Raw genomic sequence first — 18,384 nt, 5'->3', positions numbered from 1 at the left:
AAGCATGTAAATATGTTTGCTGAAAGCACCAACATTTTTTGTGCAATGTAAAATTTCAGCTCAGTCTTGTTTTCATGGTTGGTTATTTTATTAACATCACAATAATGCAGGGGCGTATTTACCGTGAGGCAAACAAGGCATTTGCCCAGGGCGGCACTCTTCAGGGGGGCGGCACGGTGGCAGTGCCACCCCCCCTTTCCGTGGGAAAGGGACAGGGGCTGCTGTGTCTTACCTGTGATGGGGCACCATCATTGGTATCAGTGGGAGGAATAGTACCCCATCATTAGTGTCAGTGTGTGAGGAATGGTGCCCCATCATTAGTGTCAGTGTGAGGAATAGTACTCCATCATTAGTGTCAGTGGGAAGAATCGTTGCCCCATCATTGGTGTCAGTGGGAGGAATCGTGCCCCATCATTGGTATCGGTGGGAGGAATAGTGTCCCATCATTAGTGTCAGCGTGAGGAATAGTGCCCCATCATTAGTGTCAGCATAAGGAATAGTGCCCCATCATTAGTGTCAGCATAAGGAATAGTGCCCCATCATTAGTGTCAGCATAAGGAATAGTGCCCCATCATTAGTGTCAGTGGGAGGAATAGTACCCCATCATTAGTGTCAGTGGGAGGAATCGTGCCCCATCATTGGTGTCAGTGGGAGGAATAGCGCACCATCGTTGTCAGTGGGCGGAGCTCTAGGAAGAGGTAGAGCCTAAAGAGGAAGGGGTGGGGTTTGCAGATGAAAGGGTGGGACACATTTAGATGCGGGGGGGGGGGGGGGGGGGGTGCCCGATTTTAGTCTTGCCTAGGGCAGCACAAAACCAAAATACGCCACTGCAATGATGATCTTCACTTGTAAATGCTAGCAGCTAAATTTCAGGATGAATTAGTAAGGTTATTGATCATTCATCATAATTTTAATATGGCTGCAAGTATAAACCAGTTCAGTAAACAGCTGTTTTGCCTTGGTTAGGTGATCCAAAGTGTCAACTTGCTTTGAGTCAATGAAAAGTTTCTGAGTAAAGTTCTGTCTCTTTGAATGATAATTCACAGAAAAAACACATTTTTGCCTTTCCTCTCAAAGAACATATTTTTCTGAGTGAATAGCACATAAATATATACTTAGTAAGTGTAACCGAACAGCATAATCTTTCATACGGTTGAAGAATGCACAACACATACTGGAAGAGGAAAAAGAAAAGCAAGCTAATGAATCACAGATTATGTTAACTGTCATGTTAACTAACAGTACTCCAAACATTCAAACACACAAATAATGCCTAAAAGTAATACCTCCAAAATTACATAGCAATTCCCTGGCTTCCCATGTTTTCTACATTTACAAAACAATATTTATAATTCATAATTAAAAATTAACAATAAATAAATTAATAAAATGTAATAATAAACCACCATATGGTTAGTGAGGGTTATAAGGCCTTTCAGGTTTTTTGCCATATGTGTTCCATTGGGGAGATTTCCTTTTACTTCCTGTGTGAAGTGATAGGAAATCTCTCCCTTGTTGTCAGCAGAGTCACCAGAAGTACTGGTCCCATTAGGAAAGTTTATCTATGTTCCTGCTCTGGTGACAACCCAAAAATTGGCATTTTGTTTCACTTTTATTGATAATGGTCACCAGGACAAATAGAGAGTATAGCTAGAAGAACATGCTGTTCTTTTTTTCTAGGGAATGATCTAAAACAGAGGAATATTTATCTGAATCCAAAATCCCAGAGTTTTGTTCCCAGCCTGTTTCAACCACAACGACCAATCCCCTGAGCTTCTCCTCATGCCAGTCCTTGAACAGTCTTCTCACCACCTTGAGATTTGTAGTTACCTAGCTTGGAGGAAGATATGTTTTTACCTCATATAGTTTCCCTGCTTAAAATCTGTTGAGCTTAATTATATCCCACATAGGGATTGTATTGTTTTCAATTCATTGGGTAACTGATAGATTTCTAAAGGTTAATTTTTGGGGTAGGTTGACATGAGGTTATGTGATTATTAAGGCCTCTAACTGTTGCAGACTCAGAACTATGACTTTATAGGTATGTGCAAATATATGCCTCAACAACCTTTGCTTTTACCTTAAAAAGTTGAAATAGTTTAGTTATGCGTTTTGTTTTGTTTAGCTGAAAATAGAGATGAGTGAAACTGCACAGTTTGGGTTTGCAAATTTTGCTTGAAGTTCACAAACCTCTAGCAAAATTGGTGAACCCATTTGAAGCCTATTGGAAATAAAGTTATTTAATTCTGGCCATTTGTAGGAATAGTAAGCAACCAATTGTCAAACAAAAGGCATAGGAAGCTGCGCATTGTCATAGTGGGGCATGTAGAGAATGGTATGCTAAAATTTGCCAAGTACCAGCATAAAATAAAAATATTGTGCAGTATATATAAACACATGCACATGTAGTGCCCCCTTGCGGAGGGTTGTTCGGCCAGTTCCCGTACTGAGGTTTATTTTCAGTGATGGCGGGTCTGAGACCCTAGTAACCACCCCTCATACTCTCTTACTAGAGGCCTGTCTATTACCACTGGTTTCTATAGAGTCAATAGCTAAACACCTCCAAACTTTGAGTGGCCTTCAGATTAGCACAACAGTGCATATATGGAATGGGTTTCTATGGCTGTGCAGCTGCGTCCAAGCCTTACTTTACCAAATGCAGTGCAAAGCATCAGATGCAGTGGTGTAAAGCATACCACTACTGGAAGCTAGAGCAGTGGAGACATGTTCTCTTGAGTGATCACGCTTCTCTGTCTGGCAATCCAATGGATGTGTCTGGGGTTGCCAGGAGAATGATACTTGCCTGACTGCATTGTGCCAAGTGTAAAGTTTGGTGGAGGGGGGATTTTGGTGTGGGGTTGTTTTTCAGAGGTTGGGCTTGACCCCTTAGTCCCAGTGAAGGGAACTCTTAAGGCATCAGCATACCAAGAAATTTTGGACAATTTCATTCTCCCAACTTTGTAGGAACAGTTTGGCATTGGCCCTTTCCTGTGCCAACATGACCGTCAGCAGTGCACAAAGCAAGATCCACAAAGACATGGATGAGTGAGTTTGGGGTGGAGGAACTTGACTGGCCTGCACAGAGTCCTGACCTCAACCTAATAGAATACCTTTGGGATGAGTTAGAGCGGAGACTGCGAGCCAGGCCTTCTTGTCTGACGTCAGTGCCTGACCTCACAAATGCGCTTCTGGAAGAATGGTCAAATATTCCCATAGATACACTCCTAATCCTTGTGGACAGCCTTCCCAGAAAAGTTGAAGCTGTTATAGCTGAAAAGGGTGGACCAACTCAATATTGAACTCTACAGACAAAGACTGGGATGCCATTAAAGTTCATGTGCGTGTAAAGACAGACTGTCCCAATACTTTAGGCAATATAGCGTATATAGAATCTTATTACAATTAATACCAAAAAAATTTATACATTTGCAAAGTTCAGATAACTAAAATAGTATAACTATATAACAAATAAAATCTAACTGCAATAATTATATGATAAAAATACCAAAACGTCCTAAAATTAATATAAAAATAAAAAAAAATCAAATAAGTAAAATTATAAGATTGCCTAGGTTCTAACTACTATTAATAAAAGAGTTGATGTCTCACTCTACATTAAGCCCCAAGGGGCTATAAGCCTTAAGTTGGTAAAAATCCAGCCTGGAGATCTTGCAGACATTATTGCTACCCCTCCAATGTGGTATAAAACTCTCTATACCTTCCATATTTTGTTTTAAAGCTGGTGTTTATATTTTTGAAAAAACGTTTTGTAATGGATATTTTTGATTATTGGAAGGGTAGGAAAACAGATGTCACAGGGGTTTTGAGCAAGGATCTGAAGATTCCTCAGATCTTAGGGGAGTGTTTATGAGACTCAAACACTTTATGATTACTCAGATTCATACACAATGGGATATTCTTTTTCTGTAAATATATATAGATGAGGCTATGATACCTAGGAGCTTCAGGTGGAATGTGTGCCCAGAAAAGCATAATGAAGAATTGGTAGAATTGTTTTTATATTACAATGAGGCCAGCATCGGGTTCCTACATTTTTAATTGATAAAAAGAACAAAAAGCTTGTTTAGATAGAAGCTGAGATTAATAGAATCAAAGAAAAACTATCATCCCAACCTAAGGATAATACTTATAGTAATTATTCTAAGGAGCTCCATAAAATCTTTGAGAAGGAGGAGGCAGAACCGAGGTTTAAAAAGAGGAAGACATATCTTAGGGATAAGGAAGACTACAAATTAAAAACAGTGTTTCAATGGCAGGAGGATCTAACCTTAGAAAATAGAAATGAAACAGCCTCACCTAGGGATTAATCTATCTGTGGTGGACAGCATAATCATTCTAGACCTCATATGATCCCTTATATTCTTCCTAATAAAAGTAAAGGGAAATGTCTCACTAATGGTGGGCAGTATAGATCTAATGCTGGTGCTTACACTCCTAGAGGAAGGGGTCCCCTAGAGATAGAAAGGTGTCTTATGTGAGATATACAGGTGAAACTTGAAAAATTAGAATATCGTGCAAAAGTTCATTTATTTCAGTAATGCAAATTAAAAGGTGAAACTTATATATGAGATAGACTCATTACATACAAAGCAAGATAGTTCAAGCCGTGAGTTGTCATAATTGTGATGATTATGGCTTACAGCTCATGAAAACCCCAAATCCACAATCTCAGAAAATTAGAATATTACATACAATCAATAAAACAAGGATTGTACATAGAACAATATCGGACCTCTGAAAAACATAAGCATGCATATATACTCAGTACTTGGTTTGGGCCCCTTTTGCAGCAATTACTGCCTCAAGCGGCGTGGCATGGAAGCTATCAGCCTGTGGCACTGCTGAGGTGTTATGGAAGACCAGGATGTTTCAATAGCGGCCTTCAGCTCTTCTGCACTGTTCGGTCTCATGTCTCTCATTTTTCTCTTGGCAATGTCGCATAGATTCTCTATGGGGTTCAGGTCAGGCAAGTTTGCTGGCCAATCAAGCACAGTAATCCCACGGTCATTGAACCAGGTTTTGGTGCTTTTGGCAGTGTGGGCAGGTGCCAAGTCCTGCTGGAAAATGAAGTCAGCATCCCCATAAAGCTCGTCTGCGGAAGGAAGCATGAAGTGCTCCAAAATCTCCTGGTATATGGCTGCGTTGACCCTGGACTTAATGAAGCACAGTGGACCAACACCAGCAGATGACATGGCTCCCCAAATCCACACAGACTGTGGAAACTTCACACTGGACTTCAAGCATATTGCAGGGTGTGCCTTTCCATTCTTCCTCCATACTCTGGGTCCATGGTTTCCAAATGAGATGCAAAAGTTGCTCTCATCAGAAAAAAGGACTTTGGACAACTGAGCAACAGACCAGGTCTGTTTTTCTTTAGCCCAGGTAAGACGCTTCTGACGTTGTTTGTTGTTCAGGAGCAGCTTGACAAGAGGAATACGACGTTTGAAGCCCATGTCCAGGATCCGTCTGTGTGTGATGGCTCTTGATGCACTGACTCCAGCCTCAGTCCACTCCTTGTGAAAGTCCCCAACACTTTTGAATAGCCTTTTCCTGTCAATCCTCTCCAGGCTGCGGTCATCCCTGCTGCTTCGGCGTCTTTTTCTTCCACACTTTTTCCTTCCACATAACTTTCTATTAATGTGCTTTGATACAGCACTTTGGGAACATCCAACTTCTTTTGCAATTACCTTTTGAGGCTTTCCCTCCTTATGGAGGGTGTCAATGATGGTTTTCTGCACAACTGTCAGGTCAGCAGTCTTTCCCATGATTGTGATTCCTACTGAACCAGACTGAGAGACCATTTAAAGGCTCAGGAACCCTTTGCAGGTGTTATGGCTTAATTAGCTGATTAGAGTGGGACACTCTGAGCGTAGAATATTGCACCTTTTCACAATATTCAAATTTTCTGAGATTGTGGATTTGGGGTTTTCATGAGCTGTAAGCCATAATCATCACAATTATGACAAATCACGGCTTGAACTATCTTGCTTTGCATGTAATGAGTCTATCTCATATATTAGTTTCACCTTTTAAGTTGCATTACTGATATAAATTAACTTTTGCATGATATTCTAATTTTTCAAGTTTCACCTGTAGGTCACCTTTGTATGAGAGGCCCCTTCCTCTTTATAATCGTTTTCCACCTGTCACTCCTGAAATGTACAGTCCTGATTATAGATCTCGGGCATCCCCACCCCCTCATGAATGGAGGAGGGGAGCTGAGGGCCATTCTAGGGACCTTTGTTTTGTGCCCCAGATAGGTTACACATACAACTCCAAACCCAATAATCCACAATCCCCTTCTTCCTCTTTTTTAGAAGGGGGCCCACGTCCAAACAGAAAGTTAACAAGAGTAGAGGGTAAAGGGGTAGAAGGAGAAGTAGAAGCAAAAAGAAGGAAATACTAGATAACGGTGAAATTTTTTATTTACGTTGTGTTGTTTTATCTAAGCCAGAATTAAGATTACTGAATAAAAGTTTGAAATTCGCTCCTCCTAGGAAGTTTAACAAATTGGAAACGTTTGTTGACAACCATACATTTTTTTTCGGAAATTGAATGTAAAAAGATATTTCTTGGGGAATCTGACTACCAGGGAGATGGTTACAAACCCATGTGGAATTAAACACACTCGTTTGTCAAAATGATTCTTTATTTAACCCTTCTGGTGTGATCTCTCCAAGGACAAAGTGTGCAATCCTTGTGTGAAAGGAATAAGCTTGTCATCTGCCCCGCTGATAAGGGGGGTGGAATTGTATTATTGGACAAGTCTGACTATCAACAGGAGATGACTAATCTCTTGTCTGATGAGCCTACCTACCAAATTCTGAATAGTGATCCCACAGCTCTTTTTAAGAGAGGTCTTGAGTCTCTGGTTAAAAAAGGATTTAGGGATGGTGTTTTAAATCAGGAGAAATCGTTTTTGGTACCTGTTACTCTTGGGGGTCCCAGTCATCTATTACCTACTGAAGGTCCATAAATACATCTTCCTTCTACCTTTAGTGGCTGACACTCCAACTTATCTGAAGGACACTCGAGATACAGTTAATGAGCTATGCAGTTTAGGAATCAAAACCAGCTGTCTGCTGCAAACCGCAGATGTGTCCTCCCTCTATACTATTGTACCCCATGAAGGGCTTTATATTTGGTAAAACACTCCTTAGATAACGCTGATACACTTTCAGATTTGCAAAAAGGGTTTGTTTTAGAGATGCTGCTTTTTGTATGCACCATAATTACTTTTGGTACGGAGGACAATTTTATTTGCAGAAAATGAGGGTTGCTCCCATTGTGGCAAATTTATTTATGGGCCACTGGGAGGACAATTTAATTTATGGTATCCCCCACCAGGAGGTTGTTTTTTGGCGTCTCTATATAGATGATGCCTTGATAACTTGGGGAGGGGGGGGGGGGAAGCACTGAATCTGAATTTCATCAATTTATGGCTGATCATAATCTGAATGAATGGGTATTAAGTAGAATTATGAATTCAGTTCCATTGAGATAATTTTTTTAGTTTTAACCATTTGAAGTGAAGGGAATGGTTTTGTTACAAAAAAACTTTTTCAAAAAGACTGATAGAAATGGTTATATTTCGTAGTAAAGCTGCTACCAACCTTTATGGTTAAGAGGTGTCCCAAAAGGGCAGTTCCTCAGACTTCGATGGAATTGCTCTTATTTGCAAGAATTTATGACACAAGCTGGGGTGATTAGACAAGGGTTTATTGATTATGGATTACTCTGCTCAAAACATGGATTACACCATACAGCAGGTAGTCTCTCTTGACAGGAAAGATTTGCTGATACCTAAAATTAAGGAAGAAAACACTTCTGCTTTTGATTGGTCTTTTGTTTGACCTATTCCAGCCAACACCATGTTGTTAGTAGACTCTTGAAAACACATTGGGCAATTCTAAATAGTGATGCAGTACTTGGTCCTGTATTACCTAATCCTAAAGTTATTTTTTACAAACACCGACTCTCAGACATTTAGTAGCTCCCAACATTATTGAAAAACCATTACGTCCTTCCTTTTTTGGTGATGTGGGGTTTCTATCCATGTTGTAGGTGTTCTCTATGTACAGAAAGACCTGCAGAACTAACACAGTGAGGATTCAAACTTTCCAATCCATTGTTACTAACTTTAGTTATGACATCAAAAGTTTTATTACTTGTTCCACTAAGACCGTAATTTACCTTTTACAATGTTCTTGTAATTTGTATTTTATGTAGAGAGGCCTAAAAGAACCTTATAGTTCAGAATAGGTGAACATCTTACCAACATCCAAAAAGGTTTTCGTAACCATAGTTTGTCTAAACATTTTGCTATTAAACATCGTAGGGATCCTATTGATTTAAAATTGATAGGTATAGAGAGTTTCATACCACATTGGAGGGGTAGGAATAATGTCTGCAAGATCTATAGGCAAGAAACTCGCTGGATTTACAAATTTAAGGCTTATAGCCCCTTGGGGCTTAATGTAGAGTGGGACATCCACTCTTTTAATAATAATAATAATAGAACCTAGGCAGTCTTATTATTTTAGTTATTTAAATTTTTGTGTTTTTAAGTTTTGGTATTTTTGCCATGTATTAGTTGCAATTAGATTTTATTTGTTATGTAGTATACTATTTTAGTTATCTGAACTTTATTTATTAGTAATTTATTAATTGTATTAATATATACATTTTTTGGTATTAATTGTAATTAGATTCTATATAATATTTATTATTATCTCTAGGGGTCACTATTCTCATTCTGCCATTGGTATTGAATATAATTTTTTGGTGGTATTTTGCATGAACCTATAGGTGGTGCTACTATCCTTCTGCCATTAGGAACACATTCATTCGTTTCTTATTAAATAAGATTAATTAGGTCCATTTTTACATTAATTAATTTTTTAATCTAATTTGAATGCCTTCTGCGAACCCTTATGATCTCTGGTCTACATTAATATGGCTGCCCGTATTTTATTTATGAGCCCTTATAATTTCCAAGCGTCAATAACTTGGTCACAAGACTTTGCTCTCGATCCTGATGCTGGTAAGAGAAAGCACCCTCTAGTAACCCTTTTAGGCTGTGCTTATATATACTATACATGTACTACCACCACTATACTCCATTGCCCCAATGACAGCATCCTATTGGACAAAATGCATCACTGCTGAGCTACAGCAGTGATTATCACGCCCCACGTGTTGATCAGGACAAACTGAGATTGTTCTGCCGGTTTACTTTATATTTGTGTCTTAATAAAAATGGTGATTTTAAATACTACACTATGAAAGACCTTCTCCCTCTTGCTTACTATTAATATTATCCAGAGTTGGTTTATTTTATTGTTGATTGTTGATGTCGGCCTGAAAAGTGTTGTTTGATACACCATGAGGTTCTCATCTATTCATCCATCCATTCGAGTCTTGTCCCTTAATGTGTAGTTAGACCTCCTTCTCTTTGAGGTCTGAGGATCTGGTAAAAAATGTGTGTTGCTGCACTGGAATTTCCATTTGGTTATGGACTGTGAATTCAGCACTTTATGAGCTTATTTATGAACTTTCATATTTATTTTAGTTATTTATTTTTTGTATATACACTTTATATTTGTGAGTGGCGCAACACAGCTTTTTGATTTACTAGTTCACAGATTGTTCTCCCTGAACATCAGAGTCCCATGTGATGAGGTCACCAGGTGTGTGCACCCAGAGGATTGTTTTTTACCACTGTCAAGTGGGCGGACCTACCTCAACTAGGTCTCCACTCATACCCAACCAGAACTGGTTGTAATATCCCCACTCCCCAGGTATTATCTCTACTGATACCATTTAGAAAGAGAATATGGTCACTCCAACACTTATAGCAGCAGCAGCATAAACTACTAGATTGCAGCTGCATGTACATTCTCACCAAACTTAACTTGACTGGGTGTATAACAGGAGGGTGCTGCAATCCTGCCCTAATTTCCAGTTTCCTCCTTGAACCTTTGTTCAAATGGGCTCCAAAGGGGAAAAGAGCACATGCACATTTTGTGTCCTACATCCTTCTCCTCTCACTCTAACCCTCCTCTCATTCTAACCCTTCATAGAAGTCCCTCCCTTATAACATATGGTGTTGGTTAAAATAACATTTTTTTAATGGGACCATTCCTCCTAAAGGCAGGATATCTTAACTAATAGAGGACTTCACCCTGCACCCCACGGTAGGTTGTAGGAGAACAGCTATAACTGCCTTTTGATATTATATTGATTCTGGCTGACAGCAGAATGAGTTACTGGTTGTTAGAACACTGGTGGGTGCCAGCTGCTAACAACCAGTACAAATCACAGAATATGTGGGAAAAATGCAATGCAAACGTGGCAAAAATGCATCAAAAACGCATTATGCATTGCGCTAAATTTAATACACCACAGCAAAAATGCATATACATTTCTTGACACTTTTTTCAACAGAGAAGTGTGAAAGCAGTGTTAATGTACCTTAATTGGTCTCTATTCCACAGGCATGCCCAATTTTAAAGTGTGACACGCTGGATATATATTTACCTGCAAAATCATCTTTTATCATTTATCAAAATATTGAGTATTAAATAATGTACACTATGTGTCCTCTAAAATTCATTCAAGTGTATTTTTTTCCCAAAAATTTGCATTTTAAAAATTGCTGCCAAATTTGCTGCCACCATTTTTTTCTTTGTAGCCTCTGCTTAAGACAAATATAATGTTTGGGGGTTCTAAGTAATTTACTGGCAAAAAAATGCAGATTTTAACATCTATCTGAGAATTAGCCTTGACAGCAAGTGGGTAATAAATAAATTATTCAAGACCAGTTGTAATTAATTAGTTTATTCCAGTCATTGTTTGGCTTTGACATTCATTGTTAAATACGGTCCATTTTCAACTTTATTTTTTGACAATGTATTTCTTTCATTTTTTTTACCAAAGGGGATTTCTTTAACGATCCCATACCGGAGGCAGACTTATTTATCTTGGCCAAGATTATCCATGACTGGGCAGAAGAGAAATGCCTGCAGCTACTGAAAAAGATTTACCTGTCCTGCAGACCTGGTGAGTTCATTGTCTGTAGAAAGATGACAATTCATGAAGTATTTTGTAATTGTTTCATGAACCATAATAGATAGAACAAAATGTACTTTTATTGCAAAACTAAAGTAAATACTGTTTTATATTTTATGTTAAGAATATTTCTGTCAAAGCTACTGGTATATAAACTGATTACATATAATATTTCTTATCAGAACTATTACAATAGAAGCAATAGCTCTTTCTGTAAAAAAAATATTATTCATGATATCTCCATGATTTTAACAGATATACCCAACTGAAAAAAACATTTTTCAAAATAGGAGCCTGCCTTCCTTCCTTCCTTCCTTCCTTCCTTCTTTCCTTCCTTCCTCAGTGTGTTATAGCTGTCAATGACGGGAGCAGGTGCAACCAAGGAATGCCACTGATTCCCAATCGCATAAATGCAGTGACTTATTTCAATTGTTCGGTTTAACTTTAGAAGATTACTTTATTTGCAAACCACTTTGACCAGTTTCCACTCCAGGTTGGGTAAGAACAGAGCCAAGAACTATAGCAGGGAGGTATCATCATTGGATTCCCCAGAAATGTAATAAATTAGCAGGTGACTCAGTCTACCAGATTGTAGCTATAATGGATAAATCAATTTCAGGTAGATCAAGCATGCCAAACTGTGTTTTATGAGCCACATTCAGCCCTCTCACTCTTCTGCAGTCCACAGTTTCTAAATAAACACAATTCCAGCTGATAAGTTACATTTCATCATATAATTTTGAATTCTTCAGGAAAAGTTTAAAAGGATAAGTTCACCTTTAAAATAAATAAATGCACATTTAAAGCATTGCACCCGCAATCAGCAGGTCGGAGGTGCAATGCCAGGATCCTGCAGACCATGTCTGCTGTCAGCCCATACCTCCTGTACTAGCAGAAAGTTACTGAACTGCAGGAAGAATCATAGAACTATGAGGATGCTCACCAACGCCCTTGCAGTTCATTGAGAACTACAAACCATCTGAGCTGTGCTTGTGAATAGCGGCTTTAATGTATTGCACCAGGACAATGCACAGTACAATGTGAATCATTTTCCTTGCTTTTAATAAATTGTCTTTAATATAAAAAAGCGACAAGGTAACCTTTCTTCTTTTGAGTCAGCCTAATGAACTAATTAGGTCTACAACCGGCAGTGAGGGCAGTATTTGTATGGTAGTGGAGAGCAGTGAAGAGGTGTATAAGGATCTTTATGCACAATGTTTGAAGATTCACTGCTGGTGTGCACTTGGGATAGAATCAAACATATTGATGGCAATTCAATGAAGCTGCTGCTCTACTTTTCTGGCCTTAATTTTACTTGTTAATGCATTGAGTTCATGAAGCTTTGCAACTACACAGGTGCACGACAGAAAATGTCATAAAAGCATAACTAAAGGCAAAACTATTTTTTTAAAGTTTTGGATAGAGTGGAAAGTGATCAGAACACCTGTCAGTTTTTATTGCTGTCTGTGCTCCCACTAAGGAGATTCGCCTTCTTTATTTGTCTTGTTTACTATTGTCATTGAAAGATAAAGTAAAAGAAAATCCCAAATTTTGGGTTGTCCCCAGAAAAGTAATAGAGGAGAAATCTTCTAATGGGAAAACTACTGTAGTTCTGGTGGCCTGGGGGTCCCCAAAGAATTCCTTTAATTTGCAGGGATTTCTTCTCACTTCTTGTTTGGCTCTGGGATACAGATGGCGAAAAAAAAGTCTGACAGGCATTATAACCCTCCCTTGCTCTATCCAAAATGAAGAAAAAGTTTTGCCTATAGTTGTACTTTAAGTTTCATTTTCTATTTTATGTTTGAGCAGTACAGTGGCTAAATGGTTAGCACTTCCACCTGGCAGCACTAGGGTCGTTGGTTCAAATCCCAGCCACGGCACCACCTGCCAGGAGTTTGCATGTTCTCTCTGTGCCTGCGTGGGTTCCCTCCAGGTACTCCAGCTTCCTCCCACACTCCAAAGACATGCTGATGGGTAATTGGATTCTATCTAAACTGACCCTAGTATGTGTATGTATGAATGTAAGTTAGGGACCTTAGCATGTACTTCCCCTTGAGGGTTTGGGACCGATGTGAATGTAGAATATATACAGTATGTAAAGTACTGCATAAATTGGTGGTGCTATATAAGTACCTGAAATAAATAAAAATACATTTTTGGATTCATTAGTTCATTGAAGAATTCATTTTTGGATGCATTCGTTAATGGACCTATTTGTTTTCTGAATTTGTTTTGTATATTTAGCATTCGTTTTTCGAAATAGCGCTGGTTGTTAAGGAGTGAGCAGCTGCCACGTCCTTAACAAACATGACTCATCTGCTGTCAGCGGGATTCCCTGCTGTCAGTAGAATGAAAATAAAATAAGTGCATGTTAATTAAAAAAAAAAAATCAGCGTGGCGGTCCCCCCATCCATACCAGACCCTTTGGGTCTAGTATGGATTTCGGGGGGAACCCCATGCCCCCTCCTGAACCATACCAGGTCACATGCCCTTAACATGGGGAGGGGGCTTTGAGGGAGGGAGGCTTCCTTCCCAAAGCACTTTGGCCCCATGTTGATGGGGACAAGGGCCTCTTCCCCACAACAAAGGGCAGTGGTTGTGTGGGGTCTGTGGGGAAGGGGGGGGCTTATTGAAATCTGGAACAAAGGGGCCCCCAGATCCCTGCCCCCCCCACACCCATGTGAATGAGTATGGGGTACATGGTAACCCCATAAAAAAAAGTGTCAAACGTTTAAAAAAAACCCAGATATTTTAATAAAAGAAAATAAAACAAAAAAACTAAATGTCCTCGGAAGAAGACCCTCATGTTTACCTGTCATATATCATGTGTCCCTGGATGGGACACGTTGTGTTTAGTGGGTAGATTACGTGATTGGCGCTGGATCTACTTCAGGGGACATTTATTTTTAGAGGGTTTTTTTAACCACTGGCCTACAGGACACTTATACCCCCTTCCTGCCCAGGCCAATTTCCAGCTTTCAGCGCTGTTACACTTTGAATGACAATTGCGTGGTCATGCAACACTGTACCCATATGAAATGTTTATCTTTTTTCGTGACAGATAAAGCTTTATTTTGGTGGTATTTAATCAACCCTGGGTTTTTTATTTTTTCTTAAACCAAAAACCACTGAACATTAAAAAAAAACAACTTTTTTCTTAGTTTTTGTTATAAAATGTTGTAAATTAGTGATTTTTTTCCTTCATTGATGTGCGCTAATGAGGCTGCACTGATGGACACTGATAAGTGGCACTGATGAGGAGGCACTGGTAGGTGGCACTGATGGACATTGGCAGGCATCACTGATGGGCACTGAAAGGCAGCACTGATATATGACACTGTTAGGTGGCACTGACTGGCACTGTCAGGCAGCACTGACTGGCACTGATAGGCGGCACTGATGTGCACTGATAGGCGGCACTGACTGGCACTGATAGGTGGCACTGATTGGCAGCACTGATAGGTGGCACTGATTGGCATTGATAGGTGGCACTGACTGGCACTGATGGGTGACATTGAAAGGCAGCTCAGATGGGCACTGATATGTGACATTGATGTACACTGGTAGGCACTGATATGTGGCATTGATGTGGCACTGATGGGCACTGGCAGGTGGCATGGATGAGCACTGACAGCTGGCACTGATGGACACTGACAGGTGGCACTGCTGGGGCTACACTGATCATCAGGACACACTGATCATCTGTGCTCTGATGATCAGTGTACTTGTCCCCTCCATGGAATGCCGATTACCGGCTCTCCTCTCGAGCTTTCAGCGTGACAGCTCGAGAGGAGAGAAATGCCGATAACCGGCAATTCCCTGTTTACATGTGATCAGCTGTGATTGGACACAGCTGATCACATGACCAAGCCGACATCTTCGGCTCTTTCTGTGGATTGGTGATCCGTTGTGTCCGAGGGACACAACGCACCGCCGATCGCGGCGCTGTGCGCTCTGGGAGCCGCTCATGCGCGGTTAGAATGGGATGACGTCATATGACGTCCTCCCCGAACGAGAGAACCACCTTGAGTCCGTCAGATTACTATATGGCAGGCGAAAGGTGGTTAATAAAGAACTTGTCAAAAACTGTTTGAAGCTCAGTAAGCTCTGACATGACTCTGTATTACTAGCAGTGCACACAGTGAATGATGAAAGTAAGGCTTCCCACCAGTTAGCTAGGTGTCTCATCACACAGTGGAAACAAAAGAATGTTACATCACTTCCGCTTTCATCGCAAAACATGTTGTCACTTTTACACCTGCAAATCGTGCTGTTTCCATTTTTTGTCTAACCCCTGTATATATAACAAATGGACTTGATTGCACAGAGATTAGGATTTTAATTTTATGGATTGCATATTTAATGGTGATGCATATGTTTACAAATTGGTTGAGAAACAACAGTTTTTTTTGTGATTTCACTGTTTAAAATTTTTGATAATTTAGTGTGATTTGGAAGTAAGCCATAGAGATTCATGTATAAGGGGTTTAGGCACTTTTTACACTCACAGTTGATATTAAGTAGTTGATATTAGCATCCTTCATTATAGCCATTTATTGAATTTTTGCAGGAACACGAATAGATGTCTGCAGCAACTCATTGATTGCACATTAAGTTTATTCACATTACCTTATTCACAAGGGTTAAATTTAAAGTGGTTCTAAAGGCTGAAGGTTTTTTACTATCATGCATTCTATGCATGATGATAAAAAACCTTTAGTGTGCAGCCCCCTCCAATACTTTCCTGAACTCGATCTTCATCCAGCAATGGGCATGAGAGCAGAGGCTCTCCCAGGTCTTTCTCGTCTCATTGGCTGAGACACAGCAGCAGGAGTCATTGGCTCCCACTGCTTTCAATCACAGCCAGTGAGGAGGGAGCATGGGGCAGGCCTGAGCCAAGCTCTGTGTGTCTCATAGACACACAGAGGTGGCTCAGTAGCGAGCATGGGTCCATTCACACTGAATGGGCTGTCTGAGCAATGTGCAAAACCATATGCCTTGTGTTGTAAGCCAACACTTTTTATTGTTGCAAAGCAGGACATTTGTGGACAGCTTCCCGATGGAACACAAACAGCATTTCCTACTCTATCCAAAGCTAAAAAAGGATTCAGCTTTAGATAAATTTTAACATGTTCACATTAATGCACTCCAAGGTATGAAGGTCCCCCAAAGATTTGGTCAAGGGAATGGAAAGGAAGGGAAATGTCTGTATTATTAGCTTAGTGAAATGTTTGTTTATTTTCTTATTTGCCCCACAACAGAAAGAATTACTTCTCTTGCTAATTGCAACATACTTCCTATGCTTTTATTTGTACTAATAAAATATTCAAAATAATTTTACATGTCATTTTAGTCATAAAAATTGTTCATCTGTTTTATAAAGGAGGTGCAGTTCTGCTAATTGAAGTCCTCTTAAATGAAGACAGAAGTGGCCCTTCGATTTCCCAGCTGCTCTCATTGAACATGCTGTTACAGACAGAAGGCAAAGAGAGGACGCCATCTGAGTATAGCAAGCTCCTTACAGACTCTGGCTTCAGGGATATTCAATTCCGAACAACTGGAAAGACTTATGATGCCATACTGGGAAGAAAATAAGTCCAAGTGTCAATTTCCTGTTTGTGGCTACTGTTTGTTATGATTGAGCTGTAGTGGTAGTACTGCAAGAATTATAACACTAATAAATGTGTTACAGTATATACGTTGGGTAAAAGTGTGTGTTTTATTACTATATATATCCTTCAAATGAGCATGCTGCCATTAAAGGACATTTTTCTAGTTAGCCGAAAGACAGTATCCAGTAGATGTCAGCAGAGTTTCAGTTTTATTCTGTACTTAGATGCCAGTTTTACAGATTACCTAGGAAAGCTTTTGTTATTAGTAAAAGGAGTGTGTTAAAGAACATTTCCACTTTTCCAGACTATTCCTAATATGTTTCCACTGATATAGATGGTGGAATAACATCAAAAAAATTCAAACTGACAAATAACACCTTCCCTTGCTGTAAAATGCAGCTCCAGCCAACCATTTTATTCTGTTTTGGATTTATCAGGAAGGGGTTACAGCCTTTTATGAGTTTTATTACTAAACAAACATGATTATACATGTAGCCAAAATGTATTTTATTTTTATATGTGGTGTGGATTGGTTAGAACCTTTGTTAGGTGATTAATATTATTAAAAGAAATACACTGCTCAAAAAAATTAAAGGAACGCTTTTTAATCAGAGTATAGCATTAAGTCAATTAAACTCCCGGGATATTGATCTGGTTAGTTTTTCCCCTATTCATCTTTTCTGACTGTTTTTCACTAGTTTTGCATTTGGCTAGGGTCAGTGTCACTACTGGTAGCATGAGCTGATACCTGGACCTTACAGAGGTTGCACAGGCAGTCCAACTCCTCCAGGATGGCACATCAATACGTGCCATTGCCAGAAGGTTTTCTGTGTCTCCCAGCACAGTCTGAAGAGCATGGAGGAGATTCCAGTTACTCTAGGAGAGCTGGACAGGGCCATAGAATGTCCTTAACCCTTCAGCAGGACTGGTATCTGCTTCTTTGTGCAATGAGGAACAGGATGAGCACTGCCAGAGTGCTACAAAATGACCTTCAACAGGCCACTGGTGTGAATGTCTCTGACCAAACAATCAGAAACAGACTTCATGAGGGCCTGACATCCTCTAGTGGGCCCTGTCTTCACTGTCCGGCACCATAGAGCTTGACTGGCATTTTCCATTGAACACCAGAATTGGCAGGTCTGCCACTGGTGCCCTGTGCTTTTCACAAATGAGAGCATGTTTACCCTGAGCACATGTGACAGATGTGAAAGGGTCTGGAGAAGCCATGGAGAACATTGCGCTTCATGTAACATTATTCAGCATGACTGTTTTCGTGGTGGGTCACTGATGGTCTGGGAAGGCGTATCCATGGAGGGACGCACAGACCTCTACAGGCTAGACAATGGCACCCTGACTGCCATTAGGTATCGGGAAGAAATCTTTGGACCCATTGTCAGACACTACGCTGGCGCAGTGGGTCCTGGGTTCCTTCTGGTGCACGCCAATGCCCGGCCTCATGTGGCAAGAGTATGCAGGCAGTTCTGGGAGGATGACGTTATTGATACCATTGAATGGCCCCCACGCTTGCCTAACCTAAATCCGATAGAACACCTCTGGGATATCATGTTTCAGTCCATTCAACGCTGCCAGGTTGCACCTCAGACTGTCCAGGAGCTCAGTGATGCCCTGCTCCAGATCTGGGAGGAAATACCCCAGGACACCATCCACTGTCCCATTAGGA

The 18,384-nt window shown here is 40.1% G+C and overlaps 1 protein-coding gene across 2 annotated transcripts in view; it reads left to right on the top strand.

Moving 5' to 3' along the window:
- Positions 1–16,787, top strand: part of ASMT (acetylserotonin O-methyltransferase) — a 91,361-nt gene extending 74,574 nt beyond the window's left edge. For both annotated transcript variants that reach the window (XM_089683845.1, XM_089683844.1), the window contains exons 7-8: positions 10,960–11,082; positions 16,475–16,787. In XM_089683845.1, coding sequence (XP_089539971.1) covers positions 10,960–11,082; positions 16,475–16,686 — 335 coding nt within the window. In that variant the 3' untranslated portion in view covers positions 16,687–16,787. The remainder of the gene's footprint in view (positions 1–10,959; positions 11,083–16,474) is intronic.
- Positions 16,788–18,384: the final 1,597 nt, after the last annotated feature.

This window comes from Staurois parvus, unplaced genomic scaffold, assembly GCF_062004578.1.
Source record: "Staurois parvus isolate SC_StPar_1 unplaced genomic scaffold, SC_StPar_1.0 ptg000324l, whole genome shotgun sequence".
Classification (NCBI taxonomy): domain Eukaryota; kingdom Metazoa; phylum Chordata; class Amphibia; order Anura; family Ranidae; genus Staurois; species Staurois parvus.
This window is presented reverse-complemented; position numbering and strand designations above follow the sequence as displayed.